General features: G+C 46.1%; 1 protein-coding gene across 1 annotated transcript in view; it reads right to left on the reverse strand.

The window, feature by feature from the left end:
- LOC139254146 (sodium-driven chloride bicarbonate exchanger-like) overlaps nt 1–21350 on the reverse strand; it is a 319096-nt gene that overhangs the window by 234089 nt on the left and 63657 nt on the right. The window contains exon 3 of the mRNA XM_070873648.1: nt 8835–8978. Coding sequence (XP_070729749.1) covers nt 8835–8978 — 144 coding nt within the window. The remainder of the gene's footprint in view (nt 1–8834; nt 8979–21350) is intronic.

Genomic DNA, 21350 nt, shown 5'->3' on the forward strand with positions numbered 1-21350 from the left:
TTGTTAACCTGTAGAATTCTCTACCGTAGAGAGTTGTTGATGCTAGTTCATTGGATATATTCAGGAGGGAGTTAGATATGGCCCTTACGGCTAAAGGGATCAAGGGGTATGGAGAGAAAGCAGGAAAGAGGTACTGAGGTGAATGATCAGCCATGATCTTATTGAATGGTGGTGCAGGCTCAAAGTGCCGAGTGGCCTACTCCTGCACCTATTTTCTATGTTTCTATGGGCCCAAGTTTCCACATGATTTGCGCCTGATTTTTAGGAGCAACTGGTGGAGAACGGACTGTCTTAGAAATCGCAATTCTCCACATTTTTTTTTCTGCAGTTCTAGTCAGATAGAACAGTTCTACTTTGGAACAGAATTTTTTCTTCAAAAGGGGGCGTGTCCGGCCACTGACGCCTGATTTGAAAGTTTCCACAGTGAAAACGTACTCCAAACTAAAGTAGAATGGAGCAAGTGAAGATTTTTGTAGAACTGAAAAAACCTGTTCTACACATTAAAAAATCAGGCGCAGGTTACAAATTAGGCGTCCAGAACGAGGGGGGGGAGGAGGTGGGGGGGGAGGGAAGTCATTAAATTCTATAATAAATCCTTATTTATACTTATACAAATATTATACAAATAAATCGAACCTGAATAAACATTTATAAGCAAAGAAAAGATTAAATAAACCATCTTCCTACCTGTGTGAAAGTGCTTCAGGCAGGTCTTTCGGGTCCGAAGGCTGAACAGGCCGGCCCGAGACTTCGGGCAGGGCCCGTCCCCAGCACCAGATTTACAGGTAGGTGGCGTTGGGTTGGGTCGGGTCGGGGGGAGGGGAGGTGGGGGGGAGGGAGAGAGAGAGAGGGGGGGAGAGAGAGAGAGAGGGGGGGAGGAGAGAGGGAGGGGGAGAGAGAGGGAGGGGGGGAGGGGGAGAGAGAGGGAGGGGGGAGGGGGGGAGAGAGGGAGGGGGGGAGAGAGGGAGGGGGGGAGAGAGGGAGGAGGGCAGAGAGGGAGGGGGGGGAGAGAGGGAGAGAGGGAGGGGGAGAGAGGGAGGGGGGAGGGGGGGAGAGAGGGAGGGAGGGAAGGGGGGAGAGAGGGAGGGGGGAGAAAGGGAGGGAGGTCAGGTCGGATCCAGTCTGGGAGCGGGAGTCGGGTCGGGTCAGGTCCAGTGGGGGGGGGGGGGGGGGGTCGGGTCAGGAGCGCGGGTTGGGTCGGGTACAGTCGGGGAGGCGGGGAGTGGGAACAGGAGCGCGGGTCGGGTCGGGTCCAGTCGGGGGGGCGGGGAGCGGGAACAGGAGTGCGGGTCGGGTCGGGTCGGGTCCAGTCGGGGGGGGGGGGGGGGGCGGAGCGGGAACAGGAGCTCGGGTCGGGTCCAGTCGGGGGGCGGGGAGCGGGAACAGGAGCGCGGGTCGGGTCGGGTCCAGTCGGGGGGGGGGGGGGGCGGAACGGGAACAGGAGCGCGGGTCGGGTCGGGTCCAGTCTGGGGGTGGGGGGCAGAGCGGGAACAGGAGCGCGGGTCGGGGGGGGTCCAGTCGGGGGTGGGGGGCAGAGCGGGAACAGGAGCGCGGGTCGGGTCGGGTCCAGTCGGGGGTGGGGGGCAGAGCGGGAACAGGAGCGCAGGTCGGGTCGGGTCCAGTCGGGGAGGCGGGGAGCGGGAACAGGAGCGCGGGTCGGGTCGGGTCGGGTCGGGGGGGAGCGGGTGTCGGGTCTGGTCCGGAGGCAGCGGGGGGGGGAGCGGGTGTCGGGTCTGGTCGGGGGGGGTGGTGGGGGGGAGCAGGAGCTGGCCATGGAAGGAGCCTTATTCACGCAGCCCCAGTGGGGCCATTCGGCCAGGGCTAGGGGCTGCGTGCTTCGGGCCCCTCCCACACAGTTCGGCACCTGGAGCTACTGCACTTGCGTGCCCACTGTAGCGCGCATGTGCAGAGGTCCCGGCACTGTTTTCAGCGCAGGGACCTGGCTCCGCCCCCCACAGCTCGTGCTGGCTGCGCCGAGGGCCAGAGGACCTGCAGGTAGGTGGAGAATATGGAGTATTTTTTTAGGCGCACTTTGTGGCGCGAAAAACGGGCGTCCAGGTCGGGACTGCGCCGTTCTAGGCGCGTGTGGAAACTTGGGCCCTATGTTTCTATTTTAAGCAAAAGCAATTGGTCTCTCCTCCCCACTATGTAATACATGAGAGATTACTGCCCCAACTCCATACGGACAGGCATCACATGCTAGCTTGATCTCCTGAGATACATCATAGTGAACTAACATGGTGCTCTCTACCAAGTTGCTTTTACACTCCTTGAATGCTGTATCGCATTCTTTTGACTACTTCCAATGGACCTGTTTTTTCAATAGGTCATTCAGTGGATGTAATACATAGCCAAATCTGGTAGGAACTTCCCATAATAGTTCAAAAGACCCAAAAATGATCGACGTTCAGTGATATTCTTGGGAGTGGGTGCATTTCTGATTGCATCCAGTTTTTCCTTGGTTGGATGTAAACCATCTTTGTCTACTCTATATCCTAAGTACTCCACTGAGTTTTGAAACAACTCACACTTGCAAGCAGACACTCATACTCTGTGCTTCTCTAAATAACATACTACCCCTTCAATACCTTGAAAAATCTGGTGCATTACCCCTTGGAATATGGTAGGGGCGGAAGACACTCCAAATGGTAGCCTATTAAATTGGCATAGGCCTAGATGGGTATTTATAGTCAAGCATGGACTCCTCATCTAGTTCAAGCTGTAAGTAGGCATTCGTAAGATCCAACTTTGAAAAAATCTGATCCCCTGTCAGTGTTGTGAACAAATCTTCTATATTTGCCAGTGTATTGGGGACATTACCCTCTAGAACCTGGTTTACGGTTACTTTATAATCACCACACAATCTTACCTTACATCGGACTTAGGTACAACAATAATGGGTGTAGCCCAATTACATCGATCTATCTTAGAAATAATGTTCTCAGTCTCTAGTCTTTTGAGTTCTTGCTCAACTTTCTCCTTGAGTGCATATGGTACGGAACGTGGCTTGCAGTAAACCGATCTAGTGTCCTTCTGTACCCTGATAATCGCCTTGAAGCCTTGGATCGGACTGCCTGTTTCACACAACACCTTCGGATAATTCTTGATGACATCATCCTTTGTCGCAAATCTCTTTTCACACAAAAAATCTCACTCCAATCCAGCTTCAGTGATCCCAACCAGTTTCTTCCTAGTAAGGCAGGCTTGTCTCCTGCCACTACTATTAGAGGCAAGCTCTGAACTTGATCCTTGTATTTCACCGGTACAGTGATATGACCTACCACCGGAATGTTTTCTCCCGAGTAGCCTCGCAGCTCTATCTTGGCTTTCTCCAATGGGAAATCCTGCAATTTGTCGAGGTATAGCAACTCCGGTACTACACTCATGGATGCACCAGTGTCGATTTCCATGGGTAACTTGGTTCCTGCAACATCTATGTGGATGATGATACTTTTCGAATCGCTGCCCATTGACCTCGTGCTCCGGATGACGTTTATCTCTAACATCTCCTTGTCCTGTTGTTGTTCTTCCATGCTATGTAGTCTCTGGGGATTTCTACTCATAGCTTTGAAAGCTGGTTTACCCTTCAGTCAGCATGCCTTCGCAAGATGCCCAGTTTTCCTGCAGAAGAAACACTCTGCCTTCACATATTGACAACTTTGAGCAATGTGTTGTCCCAGGCACCGATAGCAGGACGTCAATACTCTGTTCCCATTTCCAGTTTCTGAGACTTTGGGGCCCCACCACCTTTTACTTTGAGCCTGCAGGCGATTCATCTCGGTTGTCTGAATATGAAATTAGTATGAAATTGTTGGGAATATTGGTCGGCCATGCTCATCGACCTAGCTGTCTGACAAGCTAAATCAAAAGTCAAGTTAGGCATCGTCAATAACTTTCTTCTGATCGCATCATTTTTCATCCCACAAACAAAGCGGCCTCACAATGCTCGGTTTTGAAAGTCTCCAAAATTACAGTGAATAGATAACTTTTTTAATGCTACAATGTATTCACTGATATTTACTTCAGCCTTCTGATTTCATATTCCGAAACGATAACTTTCAGCAATTTCTAATGAAATGGGGCTGTAATGTTGTTCTAACTTACTTAGAATCTGTTTTAGCATTGTATCCTTTGGCTAGTCAGGCACAAGCAAATTTATCAGTGTTTCATACAACTCGGACCCGGCCTCAGTTAAGAATATAGCTCTTTTTCGTTCCAACACCACCCAGTTATTGTCTTTAATACCGGGGGTTTCGATGATATTATTTTCAATGAAAAATATTTCTAGCTGATCCACATACGCTCTGAAACTTTCACAGTCACGTTGAAATGCCCCCAAATGCCCTATAACTCCCATAGGAGCAGCCATTTTGACTCTGGCAGTTTAACCACAAGTGCTCGTAATTTACCTCGGATTTGTAGCTGTTTTCAAAAACAGAGAAACTCTCAAAGTCTCTCTGTCAGCTGGCTGAATCCTTCACCAACAAAAATTTCAGCTTTGTATTATCCGATTACGTCCCATCCTCGTCACCAAATGTGATATCTTCAGCGAGCGCATTAACGCCCAGTAAGATGGCTGCAGGTTCCGGAAACTGCCCCTGCTGGTCAGGTGATCTGCTCTTTATTAAACAGTAATAGCTGCAGTAATACAGGCATCCACAGTGTGGAGCTACAGACATTACAATGCCGTAAGCCGTTATTTTACTGCCAGGCGGTACTGCCACCTCTTTTAGAGGAATCTTTCAGGCAAAGTACTGCCCGGTCTCTCGGCAGACATCGCCGGTCCTTTGGGCACCAAATGGGCGGGCCTTCCAGCTCATGAACACGGGGGCCCTCTTCTTTCCCCATGTTTTATGTGATAATTTTTTTAAATTATTTTTGTCAGAAATGATCCATATATCCAAAGTACCTGTCCACCCTACCAATGTGTTTTTCTCCATGTTGCTAAGATTTAAACAACACAAGTTAGATGGCTCAGTCAATTCCCCATAATAAAAATTATTAAGCTTGGCCAAAATGTCCAAGGGAATTATAGAGTTGAGGCACTTCTCCACAGGGGCTGATGAACCCCTGGAAGATGTTGGTCCCCTAGAGGATGAGACTGAGGAATTAATAATGGAGGATAGGGAAATAGCAGAGATGTTGAACAAATAATTTGTATTGGTCTTCATGGTAGAAGACACTAAAAACATCCTAATAGTGGATAATCAAGGGGCTATAGGGAGGGAGGAACTTAATACAATCATTATCACGAATGAAGTAGTACTCAGTAAAATAATGGGACTAAAGGCAGACAAGTTCCCTGGACCTGATGGCTTACATCCTAGAGTCCTAAAAGAAATGGCTGCAGAGATAGTGGATGCATTGGTAGTAATCTACCAAAATTCCCTGGATTCTGGGGCGGTTCCAGTGGATTGGAAAACCGCAAATAAAATGCCCCTATTTAAAAAAGGAGGCAGACAAAAAGCAGGAAACTATAGATCAGTTAGCCTAACATCTGTCATTGGGAAAATGCTGGAGTCCATTACTAAGGAAGCAGTAATGGTACATTTGGAAAAGCATGATTCAATCAAGCAGAGTCAGCATGGTTTTATGAAAGGGAAATCATGTTTGACAAATTTGCTGGAGTTCTTTGAGGATGTAACGAGCAGGATGGATAAGGGGAAACCAGTGGATGTGGTGTATTTGGATTTCCAGAAGGCATTCGATAAGGTGCCACATAAGAGGTTACTGCACAAGATAAAAGTTCACGGGGTTGGGGGTAATATGTTAGCATGGATAGAGGATTGGCTAACTAACAGAAAACAGAGTGTCGCGATAAATAGGTCATTTTCCGGTTGGCATACAGTGACTAGTGGGGTGCCGCAGAGATCGGTGCTGGGTCCTCAACTATTTACAACTTATATTAATAACTTAGATGAAGAGTCTGAGTGTAATGTAGCCAAGTTTGCTGATGATACAAAGATGGGTGGGAAAGTAAATTGTGAGGAAGACATAAAAAATCTGCAAAGGGATATAGACAGGCTAAGTGAGTGGGCAAAAATTTGGCAGATGGAGTATAATGTGGGAAAATGTGAGGTTATCCACTTTGGCAGAAATAATAGAAAAGCAAATTATAACTGAAATGTTGAAAAATTGCAAAGTGGTGCAGTACAGAGGGATCTAGGGGTTCTTGTGCATGAAACACAAAAAGCTAGTATGCAGGTACAGCAAGTAATCAGGAAGGCAAATGGAATGTTGGCCTTTATTGCAAGGGGGATAGAGTATAAAAGCAGAGAAGTCCTGCTACAGCTGTACAGGGTATTGGTAAGGCCACACCTGGAGTATTGCATTGAGTTTTGGTCTCCGTATTTAAGGAAGGATATACTTGCATTGGAGGCTGTTCAGATAAGATTCACTAGGTTGATTCTGGAGATGGGGGTTGACTTATGAGGATAGGTTGAGTACGTTGGGCCTATACACATTAGAGTTCAGAAGAATGAGAGGTGATCTTATTGAAACTTATAAGATAATGAGGGGGCTTGACAAGGTGGATGCAGAGAGGATATTTCCACTCATGGGGGAAACTAAAACTAGGGGACATAGTCTTAGAATAAGGGGCCGCCCATTTAAAAGTGAGATGAGGAGAAAGTTCTTCTCTCAGAGGTTTGTAATTCTATGGAATTCTCTGCCCCAGAGAGCTGTGGAGGCTGGATCATTGAATATATTTAAGGCGGAGATAGACAGATTTTTGAGCGATAAGGGTTATGGGAAGCGAGCAGGGAAGTGGAGCTGAGTCACGATAAGATCAGCCATGATCTTATTGAATGGCGGAGCAGACTCGAGGGGCCAAATGGCCTACGCCTGCTCCTACTTCTTGTGTTCTTATGAACATTAGAGGGACAGCCAGTGAGCCAATTACAATGGATTTGACAGAGTCCTGATCACAGGCTGCTTATCTTTTCTCTTATTTACGGAAGTGTGAGTTCTTTGGGAAGATATTTTGCAAAGGGAAATGGGAACAAAATGAAAATTGCTTACCAAAAATTCAAAATGAGAATTTTATGGCAATTCTCTTTTGTATACTTAACTAATTTAAAGGATCAAAAATAAGTAGAACAAATAAACCACTTTATTCTTTAACAAAAAGCCTCAAACATCCAAGAGCAAAATTGTACTGTTACACATACAGAAGCACTTAGAAGCAGAACTATCAGGGAAGTGAATATAAAGTCTTTCTTTTTCCATTAGTAGCACTTTAAGAGGTTATATAAAGCTAATGCACAAATTTATTCCATAACCATCTGGAACATTCTAACAAAGCTTCTTCCATCTTTTACATCCATCTAACTGTACTTCAAATTACAGAGAATTGTGCTAATTATATGAAGTCCTTTCATTTTGCATCCACATTTCTTAATAGCTGAGCATAGTAAACAAGATAACCAGCAAGTATCAAAAATATATTTTAGCTGGTGAAATTATTGGTGAGTGACAACACTGCAGCAACTAAATGGAAATAGCAAAATATTTACAAGGAAAAATTTGGTTCAGGGTCAGGGAGCGTGCAGGGGAGATCGAAATCAGCCGAAGATCCCGGCATGGCAAGGGACATGAAGGCCCTGCCGATCTTAACGGCAGGGCCTCATTAACAAATTGGAGCACCTCAGTTGGCCAAGTGGACAGACTGGCTGTCAGACGGGAGGGTACACTAATGGCAAGAGGCCGCAGCCAGGGACCATTTGGCACAGTTCCCGGCACTGAGAAGGGAGCATCTGCTCCGTGCAACGATCGAGAGGCATGATGGAGGTCAGCGATCGGGAGGTCGGCGATCGGGCGGGGGAAGAGGAAGCTGGAGATTGAGGCTGGGGGAGGCCGAAGGTTTTCTTGTGGGGCCTGGGGAGAGCACTCCTGCTTCTCCTGGTCCACCAGGAGTGCTAAAAGAGCCACTTACCTTGGGGATCCGGCAGCCTATGCCTCGGATCAACTGCTGGGAATACTATTGGTCGGGCCCTTCCCCTCAATACTATTAAATTTAAGTTCTGCCTGCCTTTTACACTTGGATATGCACATGAAGTGCCGTAACCTACAAGGCTATGGACGAAGAGCTGGAAAGTGGGATTAGGCTGGATAGTTCTTTTTTGGCTGTGATGGGCCAAATGATCCCCTTCTGTACCGTAAACTTCTATGATTCTCTGATTTTATGGAGCCTCGTCCATGGCCTGAGTTCTGCACTTTCAAATTTAAAGGGCAGAAATGGGATTGAGTTGGAGTCGGGTTGACTGATCCTGTTATTTCAACCCCACCAGACCCGTCAGGGGGGCAGAGGCCTGGGGGGGTGGGCAGGGAAGCTGTTAAATTAAGGCCAATGATCCAGCTCTTGTTGTTCTGCCAATTCACCCGCATTCCATGGTCCAGAAATTGCATGGTGCAGCACTCATTATTCAGGCACGGCACAGACACCAAAGGCCCCAAAGTGGTGGGCAGGACACTTGGTGAAACGTCAACATTGTTTCTTCTCCCTACAGATCCTGCCTGACCTGCTGAGTGTTTCCAGCATTTTCTGTTTTTATCCCATTAAATTCGTCAAACTTAATTTGCCTTTTGCAAATTCATGCTCGCTGTTCTTGATTAACTCATGCATTTCTAAATGCACACTAATTTTACCACAAATTATGAATTCTTAGAGTTTGTTCACAACTGATGCAAGACTAACTGTCAATAGTTACCCAGTTAATCAGGCGAGATGTAAACAGGTGGCAAACCTGCTGCCACCCATTTCCAGCCTGGTGAGAAGAGATAAAATCAACCACAGCATTTTAATCGATTCTTATCGTCACAGAAAAATGCCTTACCATAAGTAGGAGACTCTCGCCCATCCTCTGGGCTAGAGTCTCTTTCTCGGTCACGCTTGCGATGTTTGTGTCCATGATGCCTGCGCCGTCGGTGGCTTCGCCTTCCCCGTGGTACGTGAACACCAATATACAAAGTCCGATGACCTGCAGACAAAGAAAAGAAAGTAAGGTTCCTTGTCTATATATTTTCAGTGCAATTCAATTATTTTTGATAGTTGTTTTCATAGCACCAATCAACAATGACGGTGATGAGACAGGTTCGTTTTAGTTTTGTGGCTACACTCAAACCATCCAAAATCACACTGCAGTCTTTATATATTAATCGCCTTGATGCTGGCAATTCTGATTTTTTTGGAATTGTCACACACCATTAAATTTGAACTTTTCCATCCCTCTGTTCCTTAGCTTTGACTTCTAAGACCCAGACTGTATTCTGCAGTGTATTGAGATTCGGCTTTAGGGTGACTTGAAGCTCTTTCATTGGCCATCATGGGATCATTTTTCTTCCTCAGCTCTGAGTACAATATGATCCTGAATGTCTGTCATCTGACATTCTCTTCAAGTATCCAGCTTGTTTCATTTCCACCTTCACCAGCATGCCTTAATCCTGCATGTTCCTGCTGTGAAGAAAAGGTAGTGTGGGAGGCTTTGTCCCTGCTCTGCCACATGACGTTATGAATGGCAGAGAGGCACTTCATATCAAACTCTTTGATCTGCTTACAAAATATTTTTTCAAATTTCACAGCAATAGAGTAAGTATGATAGTGTATAAAAACAGAAAATGCTGGAAATTTCAGCGGGTCAGGCAGCATCTGTGGAGAGAAAGTAGAGTTAACGTTTCAGATCAACGACCCTTTATCAGAACTGGAGAGTGTTTGGAAAGAACACGTTCTTAATAAGCACTGAAAGGGGGAGGGAAAGAAAGAACAAAAGGAAAGGTCTGTGATAGGATGGAAGGCAGGAGAGATTCGAGAGACAAAAGGGATGATGGGCCAAATTGAAATGATAATGCCAGGAGATAGAAAAACATTAGTCCAGATAGGGTGTGAATGGAGGAATAATGATCAGCTGCCATTAGAGACAAGGGGAAATCTTCCCTCCACAGCCACCAACCTCATAGTTCCCCAACCCCGCACAGCCCGCTTCTACCTCCTTCCCAAGATCTACAAACAGGACTGCCCCGGTAGATTCATTGTTTCAGCCTGTTCTTGCCCCACAGAACTTATATCCTCCTATCTCGACTATATTTTTTCTCCCCTTGTCCCACCTACATCCGCAACTCCTTCGACACCCTCCATCACTTCAACAGTTTCCAGGCCCTAACTTTTCATCATGGACATCTAATCCCTCTACACTTCCATCCCCCACCAGGATGGCCTGAGGGCGCTCTGCTTCTTCCTCGAGCAGAGGCCCAACCAGTCCCCATCGACCACCACCCTCCTCTGCCTGGCTGAATTTGTTCTCACATTGAACAACTTCTCCTTTAACTCCATTCACTTCCTCCAAATTAAAGGTGTTGCTATGGGAACCCGCATGGGTCCTAGCTATGCCTGCCTTTTCTTGGGATATGTGGAACATTCTTTGTGCCAGTCCTACTCGGGTCCCCTCCCTCACCTCTTTTTCCGCTACATTGATGACTGTATTGGTGCCGTTTCCTGCTCTTGAACCTGTTCCTGAACTTGAAAATTTCATTCCCTTTGCATCCAATTTCCACCCTTCCCCCACCTTCACATGGTCCATCTCCGACTCTTCCCTTCCCTTCCTCCACTTCTCCGTCTCCATCTCTGGGAATAGGCTTTCGACCAGTATCCACTTTAAGCCCACTGACTCCCACAGCTACCTGGACTACACTTCCTCCCAACCTGCATCCTGTAAGGACTCCATTCCATTCTCCTAGTTTCTCCGTCTCCATCGCATCTGCTCTGACAATGCCACCTTTAACACTAGTGCCTCTGACATTCTTCCCTTTTTCTCAACAGAGGATTCCCCTCTGCTGGGGTTAACATAGCCTCGACTGTCTGTTCCATTTCCCGCACCTCTGCTCTCACCCCTTCCCCTCCCTCTCAGAACCACAACAGGGTTGGTTCCCCTTGTCTTCACTTTTCATCCCACCAGCCTCCACATTCAATGGATCATCCTCCGCCATTTCCGCCACCTCCAGCGCAATCCCACCACCAATCACATCTTCTCCTCTCCTCTTAGCATTCCGAAGGGACCACTTCCTCCGCGACACCCTGGTCCATTCCGCAGTCACCCCCAGCAACCCCTCCCCTTCCCACGGCACCTTTCCGTGCAAGCGCAGGAGATGCAGCACCTGCCCTTTTACCTACTTCCTTCCCACTATCCAGAGCCCCAAATACTCCTTCCAGGTGAAACAGCGATTTACTTGTACTTCTTTCAATTTAGTATACTGTATTCGCTGCTCACGATGTGGTCTCCTCTACATTGGGGAGAACAAGCGTAGATTGGGTGACCATTTTGCGGAACAACTTCGTGCAGTCCACAAGTGTGACCCTGAGCTTGTCGCTTGTCACTTTAATTCTCCACTCCACTCCCACTTTGACCTCTCCGTCCTCAGCCTCCTACATTGTTTCAATGAAGCTCAACGTAAGCTCGAGGAACAGCACCTCATCTTTCGTTTAGTCACTTTACAGCCTTCTGGACTCAACATCGAGTTCAACAATTTCAGAGTGTAACTACTACCAATCTTTGGCTCCCTTTCACCGACCCCCCGACCCATCACCCCCCGAGCCAGTTTCTTTTTTTCCCTTTGCCTCTAATGACAGCTGGTCATTATTCCAACATTTACACCCTATCTCGACTAATGTTTTTCTATCTCCTGGCATTACCATTTCAATTTGGTTCATCATCCCTTTTGTCTCTCTAATCTCTCATGCCTTTCACCCTATCACAGACCTTTCCTTTTGTTCTTTCTTCCCCTCCCCCTTTCAGTGCTTGTTAAGAATCTTTCCGAACACTCTCCAGTTCTGATGCAGGGTCGTCGACCCGAAACATTAACTCTGCTTTCTCTCAACAGATGCTGCCTGACCCGCTGAGATTTCCAGCATTTTCTATTTTTATTCCAGATTCCAGCATCCACAGTATTTTGCTTTTGAAAGTATGAAAGTGTGGCTGTTTGCAATTTGATACTGTTGACTCCAAACTCTTTTTCTAAGTCTTTGGAAGGCAGCACTAGCCTTCCTGATACTACTCCAAATTCTAATGGAAATCTGCATGTGTCAGCTGGAATCATCTTTCACTGGAAATAGGAATCAAAATACACTTAAAACAACATATTTTTTGAAGAATTCTGAGCCAATTATTTAATCACTGGTTGATGTTTTCTCAAATAAGTAAATTGGGTTTAGTGTTGTACTCTCAATTCTAATGGAGAGTGCATCTTTTCAGTATGCACTAGTCATATATCATAATCATATATTATATGTATACTTTAGTGATAGAAAATGATGCATCAGATTAATTAAGACTGCATGACCTGACCACATTACTTTTTCCAAATCTATTTAATGTACTATTCTCAATTTCATGTTTCAATAAGAAGTGTGAAGTGATGCATTTTGGAAGGAAACATTATGAGAGGCAGTATAAATTATACTATTATAAAGGGGTGCAGGAATAGAGAGACCTAGGTGTTCACATACACACAAATTTTGAAGGTGGCAGGACAAGTTCTTAAAGCAGTTAAAAAACCATATGGTATCCTTGGCTTTATTAGAGGCATAGGTCCCGAATTTGGTGATGGCCGCCAAGATCCCTAACAGTTCTTTGGGCGGGGTTTTCATCAGCAAGGTCCCTCGAAGGCCGGGCGGCAAAGCAGCGATGTACGCCGCCAATCTGGGTGTGAGCCGGCAGGAGCTCTCATTCTTGGCGGCAAATGCACTTGCCGCCCAAGTGCCGCCGAGTATGGAGTCGGGCCTACAGAGTGTCGAAAACCTAAAAATAAAAAGCATTAAAAAAAAAAATCTTACGACCTTCAGAGGACCCCATACAGGTAAGTCCCTGTTAAGAAATAAATTTAAAAAATGTCACTAACCTGTTTTCCTCCTATCTTCATACTTACCGTTGAGGACAGAGCAGCCTCCATGCAGCGGTCACTGCCGTCCTGCTGCCGACTCCAGCCAACTCCCGCCCGCATGAATATGGCAACTCGGCGGGCATGAGTCTACTTAAGCACATCAGCCATCCGCTGATGTCGGCGGGCGCTTCCCAGCGGCTCTCCCCTCCCGCCCGCTCCAGGCCACGTCGAAAGTGGCACTGGGCGGTTCGAGCAGAAGAATGACGGCAGCAGTGGGTGGTGAGTGCATCAATTTCAGGCCCATAGAGTACAAAAGCAAGGAAGTTATGCTAAACCTTTATAAATCACTGGTTAGACTGCAGCTGGAGCATTGTGTTCAATTCTGGGCATCACGCCTTAGAAAAGACGTCAAGGCCTTGGAGAGGATGCATAGGAGATTTACTAGAATGGTACCAGGGATGAGGGGCTTCAGTTATCTGGAGAGATAAAGGAAGCTGGTATAATTCTCCTTAAAGCAGAGATAGTTGAGGGGAGATTTAATAGAGGTATTCAAAATTATGAGGGGCTTGATGGAGTAGATAGGGAGAAACTGTTTCAATTGGCACTGGCAGGAGGACATCGATTTAAAATAATTGGCAAAATAGCCATGGGGGAATTGAGGAGAATTTTTTTTATTCAGCAATTATGATCTGGAATGCACTGCCTAAAAGGGTGATGGAGGCACATTCAATAGTAACTTTCAAAAGGGAATTGGATATCTACTTAAAAATGAAAAATTGCAGAGCTATAGGGAAAGAGCAGGGGAGTGGAACTAATTGGATAGTTTTTTTAACAAGCTGGCTCAGGAACGATGGGTTGAATGACCTCCTTCTGTGCTGTATGATTCTACAATTAAAAATTTATAAATAAAACTGAGATAAATCTAAGTTTAAATAAGTATGATTTTTTTCCTGCAAATTATCATGGAGTCTGATCCATAAAAGAAAATTTAAATCCCAAAGAATATGTCATTTTAAACAAAATCTTTCAAAAATCACAGTTTTTTTTGGCATAACAAGAGATTGGACAAATATCTCAAAACAGATCCTGGTGCCTGCTGAGAAGAGTAAAAGACTTGGGAAATTGTACTAGAGATAAAGATAACAGATTTCCCATCGTCAGCATTCTGAGAACAAGAATCATGGGGAACTATTGCATGGGAACAAGGCATAAAGCTCATAACTATATTTTTCTCTGTTTCAATAAAATGTATTTAATTCATAATTAACCAACCCAATAAAATAAATTACAGGAAGGCACAATTAAGGAATGTGCAATTCCTAAGAATGTATCATTAGCAGGAACAAAAATACACAGCTCGCTTGTAGTAATAAAATGTTTTAACACTTGTCAAGTTCTAATGAGATACTTAACCAGTATAAATGTTGAAAAGTTAGATAATACAACTGTGAAATATACTTGTGCACTGGTAGCCACTGTAACAGAGAAACTTGAGCAGATTTTTGCTGAGACTCAGCTGGCTGGTTTGCACATGCATTGGAGCTCCAGCTGCACAGTGGTTCTGGGAACTATAGTCTACTGAGGGCTGCACGTCAGCATGTGCTGGGGTCTCTGAACATGGGAAGTCAGCTTGCCAGTACGGGATTATGATGTAATGAAATAGACCAGTATGTTCAGAGGCCCCAAATTTATTCTGTTCTTCTGGGTTTTTTTTAGCGGTTGATGGGTTGGGCAAGGAATTTGTGGGCATATTTGTGATGTTTTTGTGTGCTACGTTCAATTTTACTTTTGGGGCAATCTATTGTCATAGGTTTTTGTTCCTGCTCTATTGCATATGAATAATAGCTGCCAACTCAGATCCAAGCTCCTCTGCCTCTCTACCTACTCCCTCGCAACCTCACCCTCCCCAACTAACTGTTCCATAATCACCCTCTCCTCTGGTCCCAACCAATTTTTCCTCCATTATTCCACACAAGTCCTTACTGAAATAGCTAACAGCTTTCCTCTGCTTCAACCTGGGCATCTTTTACCATGCTTACTGCAGCCCATGCCACTGACTCTGTTCCTGTAGTCACCTTCATTGCCTCATTTTCCCTTCCTCTGCTTGCATTCTTTGATACTAGGATATTACTTGTGCTGGTTTCACCATTAATGCTCACTTGTTCAGTCACTGCGCTGTTCTTTGGAACTCCGTGCCTAGCACCCTCCATCTTGATACTTCCCTCCCTGCTTTCAAAAAACACCTAAAAGCTTTCCACTTCAACTGAGCCTTTCCCCATCCCAACTTTGCCAAACCCAGCCCAATTTCTGTTTGTCTTTCCTACTCATTATTTTTATTCCTTTACATGAAGCTTTGAAATAGTTTCTTGAACATGAGCAGAACTATAGACTTAAAACTTGTTATTGTTGTTGATGAGGAACTGTCATGTTGATTGTATAAGATTGTATGAGAGAACTGTTTGCTGGAATGTGGATGGAGAAAACAATAAAATTGTGAGGAAGAAGCTTTGTAGAATATGATTAATAAATAACAAAAGCAAAAAAAAACAATCTGAAAGGAGATTAACACAGAAACTTAAACACTTAGCCAATGAAAAAGAAGACAGACCAACACCACAGTGTACAAGACAATCACAGAGGCCATGAAAACCCATTACAACCATATCCTGACATCAGTGCTGGGAAGCCACTGTTGATAAATTTGGTCACTGACCCCACCCACTAGAGTATGCAGGTAAAGAGGCAAATGGTGCAGATTCCGTGGGGGGGACAGAAAGGATGCCCTGCTCAGAGACACTCAGATGTGGACCTGGATTTGATCGGCTCCATTGGGAGATGGGCTCAATGAGTGACAGTGGAGTCCCCATGATGATGGCGCATGCCATGGTTGAATTGGCAGCAGCTATCACATCACAGGCCAAAGCCAAGCAAGGCCTTTGTGATGTGATGCAATGCAGTCACTGGTTGCTGGCATCAACTCTGACTGCTGCATTTCAGACTCAGATTGATGCCATGCAAACACTGGCTGCTGCCGTCCTCTCTGTGTTCCCCACAGTCCAACAGGGAAGTGACGGTGCCGAAGCAGGCCAGCAATTTGTGCTCCCAAAGGGGAGTGGCAGTGAACCACTGGAAATGGAAGATGCTGTCCGTGCTTAAAATAACAGCATTCTGGCTCCCACCACTGCCACTCCGCCTTTGCACCTGCCACGGTCTACACCCCAGCTATCCAACACTGCTACTGCCGATACTGTGGCAGTGCAGCCTCAGCTGGGTTGAACAGGCCCAGAGCTGGTCCAGGATGTCCTGCCCGTCTGCCTTACAGACACAGCAACCCTTAAGCAGCCTTGCTGCAAGCACTGGGGCCCCATTAAGAAGGAGCAGTAGGCATGCGAGGGGGGTTACGGATAGGGGTGGGAAATCGGAGAGCAAGTCGCAATGAACACTTTGGCCACCATGGACAGATGTCCTCATCCTGTAAATATCATTGTAAATATCTAATTGCTGTTGTTTGACGCCTGCTATTGGTGTATAGGTCTGGGCCTAATATGGCACATGGAAGCTAGTATGGAATTACAAACAGCAGGGGCTGTACACATATTGTACACATTTTGCTGAAGTTGCTTGTGTGTTATTCTGTTTCAAGGGGCATTTGTTACATTTTTCTTAGTTGCTGGTGAGGTGTTTTTGGTGTGCTATTTGAGGCAAGACTTTTGATGGAGTTATTAAAATTTGACCGTTTGCAATCCCATCTTGTGTATTAATGTGGAATTTCACCACGATGTGCCATTATCATAGGAATTAGCAACATCAGCTGCATCCGTCAGCTTCCTCCATTCAAGAGAAGCGATGCATTATGAGCCGTTGCACAGGCAGCATTGCCACGGTGCCTCCATCATGGCTGCTCCTCCTCCTCATCTGCCTGGCCATTTGGGGCCTCGGCAGGCTCATCTTCCTCCTCCTCCTGAAGTGGGGCTGCAATCCGCACTGGCAATGCCTGGGCCCCCATTATGGCCAAGTTGTGTAGTATGCAGCACACCACACCACAATGAATAGTGTTGAGGGGAGTATTGAAGGCTGCCTCCAGAGCGGTCCAGGCATCGGAGACGCTGCTTCAGCACCACCTATTGTTTGCTCGATTATATTGCGGGTGGCCGCATAGCTGTCGTTGTAGCGATGCTCCGCTTGAATGGTGGGGTTGTGGATGGGGATCATTAGCCAGGTGGCTAGGCAATATCCTTTGTGCCCGAGCAGCCCTTCCCGTGGTGGCTCAAACATTCGTGGCACAGTGTTCTCACGCAGGTTGAATGCATCATGTGTGCTGCCAGGATAGCAGGCATTCACTGTGAGGATGTGCTGCATGTGGTCACACACCAGCTTCACATTCAGGGAGTGGTATCTCTCTTGGTTTTGGAAGATCTTGGCATTCTGGAATGGTGTTTGCAAGGTTATGTGTGTGCAGTCAATGGCTCCTTGAACCATTGGGAAGCCCGCTATCCTGGCAAACCCACATGACCACTCAACGTGTTTATCCCTGCTCATTGGGAATGTTATGAACTCCATTCTCCATCTGTACAGAGCCGGTGTCACATCGTGGATGCAGTGATGTGTAGCAAATTGAGAGACGCTGCATATGTCTCCTGATGCAGCCTGGAACGAGCCAGAGGCATAGAAAGTCAGCGCCACAGTGACCTCCACTGTGAGCGGTCTTGGGCCAGGGATTCCCAGGTGTCGGTGGGGATGTTGCACTTTTTCAAGCAGGCTTTGAGGGTGTCCTTCAAGCTTTTCCTCTGTCCACCTGAGACTCACTTTTCGTGTCGGAGCTCTGAGTAGAGCGCTTGTTTTGGGAGTCTAGTATCGGGCATGCGGACAACATGGCCCATCCGCCGGAGCTGATCGAGATTGGCCAATTCTTCAATGCTGGGGATGTTGGCCTGAGCAAGAACTCAGACGTTTGTGCGCCAATTCTAATAAGAACATAATAAGAACATAAGAAATAGGAGCAGGAGTAGGCCATATGGCCACTCGAGCCTGCTCCACCATTCAATACGATCATGGCTAATCCAATCATGGGCTCAGGTCCACTTCCCTGCCCACTCCCCATAACCCCTTATTCCCTTATCGGTTAAGAGATTTTCAATCTCTGTCTTAAATTTATTCAATGACCCAGCTTCCACTGCTCTCTGAGGCAAAGAATTCCACAAATTTACAACCATCTGAGAGAAGAAATTCCTCCTCATCTCAGTTTTAAATGGGCGGCCCCTTATTCTAAGATTATGCCCCCTAGTTCTAGTCTCCCCTATCAGTGGAAACATCCTCTCTGCATCCACCTTGTCAAGCCCCCTCATAATCTTATGTTTCGATAAGATCACCTCTCATTCTTCTGAATTTCAATGAGTAGAGGCCCAACCTACTCAACATTTCCTCATTAGTCAACTCCCTCATCTCCGGAATCAACCTCGTGAATCTTCTCTGAACTACCTCCAAAGCAAGTATATCCTTTCTTAAATATGTGAACCAAAACGGTACGCAGTATTCCAGGTGTGACCTCACCAATACCCTGTATAACAGTAGCAAGACTTCCCTACTTTTATACCCCATCCCCTTTGCAATAAAGGCCAAGATTCCATTGGCCTTCCTGGTCACTTGCTGTACCTGCATACTACCTTTTTGTATTTCGTGCACAAGTACCCCCAGATTCAACTGTAGTGCAGCACTTTGCAATTTTTATCCATTTAAATAATAACTTGCTCTTTGATTTTTTTTCTGCCAAAGTGCATAACCTCACACTTTCCAACATTATACTCCATCTGCCAAATTTTTGCCCATTCACTTAGCCTGTCTATGTCCTTTTGCAGATTTTTTTGTGTCCTCCTCACACTTGCTTTTCCTCCCATCTTTGTATCATCAGCAAACTTGGCTATGTTACACTCAGTCCCTTTTTCCAAGTCATGAACATAGATTGTAAATAGTTGGGGTCCCAGCACTGACCCCTGCGGCACCCCACGAGTTACTGATTGCCAACCCAAGAATGAACCATTTATCCCGACTCTCTGTTTTCTGTTAGTTATCCAATTCTCTATCCATGCTAATAATATATTGCCCCCAACCCCGTGAACTTTTATCTTGTGCAGTAACCTTTTATGTGCTACCTTGTCAAATGCCTTCTGGAAGACCAAATACACCACATCCACTGGTTCCCCTTCATCCACCCTGTTCGTTACATCCTCAAAGAATTCCAGCAAATTTGTCAAACATGACTTCCCTTTCATAAATCCATGCTGACTCTGCCTGACTTAATTATGTTTTTGCAAATGTCCTGCTACTGCTTCTTTAATAATGGACTCCAACATTTTCCCAACCACAGATGTTAGGCTAACTGGTCTATAGTTTCCTGCTTTTTATCTGCCTCCTTTTTTAAATAGCAGCGTTACATTTGCAGTTTTCCAATCTGCTGGGACCTCCCCAGAATCCAGGGAATTTTGGTAAATTACAACCAGTGCATCCACTATCCCTGCCATTACTTTTCTTAAGACCCTAGGATGCAAGCCATCAGGTCCAGGGGGGTTTTATCTGCCTTTAGTCCCATTATCTTACTGAGTACCACCTCCGTAGTGATTGTGATTGTGTTAAGTTCCTCCCTCCGCCCCCCCCCCCACCCCCACCCCATAGCCCCTTGACTATCCACTGTTGGGATTTTGTTAGTGTCCTCTACCATAAATGGATTTGCAGGATCTTGCGGAGGCAACATTGATGGTACTTCTCCAGTGCTTTGAGGTGCCTGCTGTACATAGTCCATGGGCTAAAACCTCCACGTTTGAGCTTAGCACCCAAAAATGGGCGTTATTTCTGGCGTGAGCATTAAAAAAGGGTTTTCAGATCACCGGCTTCTCGCCCATTCTCAAAACACCTGGTTTACATGTTTGAAAATGGGCATTACCGCGAGCGATATCAAATGGGCGGCAGCGTTAAATTTTTATGACCTTCTCCTGTAAAGTGTGGCCATCCTTAGCAACGGCATGGCAACGCTCCATTCCCGTGATTCTGGAGGTCAAGGGTCACCATGACATGCGCAGAAGAGGAGACAGAGAGAGAGGGAGCTCAGAGGGACTGAAAGGGTGTGTGGCTGTGGTTTGTGCTTGTTTGGCTGTTGTGGGAGGAACAACGGAGATTCACCAGCAGCAAAAAGTTCATTAAGCACCATGAACATAATTGGCACCGAGTTTCTGTCCAACAAATAACATATAAAAAGGAAGGTATGGTGGAGACCCTGCAGCTGATAGCCAGGAACACTGGTGACAGAGGGCTCCCAGTGGTCCCAGAGCACCAAGGTGATGCACCCCCATTGCCAATCACGCCAATCGCAACATGCATACAGTCTATTGCTCCCTCCACCAAAGATGTTTCCGCAAGATCCTACAAATCCCCTGGGAGGACAGGTGCACCAACGTTAGCGCCCTCTTCCAGGCTAACATCCCCAGCATCGAAGCACTGACCACACTTGATCAGTTCCGCTGGGCAGGCCACATAGTTCGCATGCCAGACACGAGACTCCCAAAGCAAGTGCTCTACTCGGAACTCGTCCACGGCAAACGAGCCAAAGGTGGGCAGAGGAAACGTTACAAGGACACCCTCAAAGCCTCCCTGATAAAGTGCGACATCCCCACTGACACCTGGGAGTCCCTGACCAAAGACCGCCCTAAGTGGAAGAAGTGCATCCGGGAGGGCACTGAGATTCTTGAATATCGTCGCCAAGAGCATGCAGAAATCAAGCGCAGACAGCGGAAGGAGCATGAAGCAAACCAGGCTCCCCACCCACCCTTCCCTTCAACCATTGTCTGTCCCACCTGTGACAGAGACTGTGGTTCTTGTATTGGACTGTACAGCCATCTAAGAACTCATGCTAAGAGTGGAAGCAAGTCTTCCTTGATCCTGAGAGACTGCCTATGATGATGATGTTGAGGGAATGCTTGGAAAGATCTCTCACTTACTTATTTTGGTAGTTAACAGATTTATAACCATTGAAAAGAAAAGGAACACACCTCCCCCCACCCCCCGCCGACACACACACACACACACACACATACACACTATCAGTTTTGGATAATAACAGTATGGAAAGTTTGGTATTCAGTATAGTTAGACCTAGAAATCTGTTTACCCAGATATCCACTCCATTAGAATAATATTTTGGAACTGAGTGCAAAGAGGGACCAATAACAAGAACATAGAAAAGAGTCAAATGCTAAATTTTACCTCTGCCAGAGATGTATATGCAAACTGGATTTTTCTTTCTGAATATTAACAAGGGAAAGGAGATGTGTTGCAAGGTATTGTGATGACATTTCGACAACAGTGTTATCTAGCTAGCTTTTACTAACATTGTACTATCCATGAAAATCAATCCCAAAAAACAAACCCATTGCACTTATGTCAGCGAAGTTCAACAAGTTTCTACAGGATTGGCATCTAAATTTGTCTAC

The sequence above is a fragment of the Pristiophorus japonicus genome, chromosome 3, assembly GCF_044704955.1.
Source record: "Pristiophorus japonicus isolate sPriJap1 chromosome 3, sPriJap1.hap1, whole genome shotgun sequence".
Lineage (NCBI taxonomy): Eukaryota > Metazoa > Chordata > Chondrichthyes > Pristiophoridae > Pristiophorus > Pristiophorus japonicus.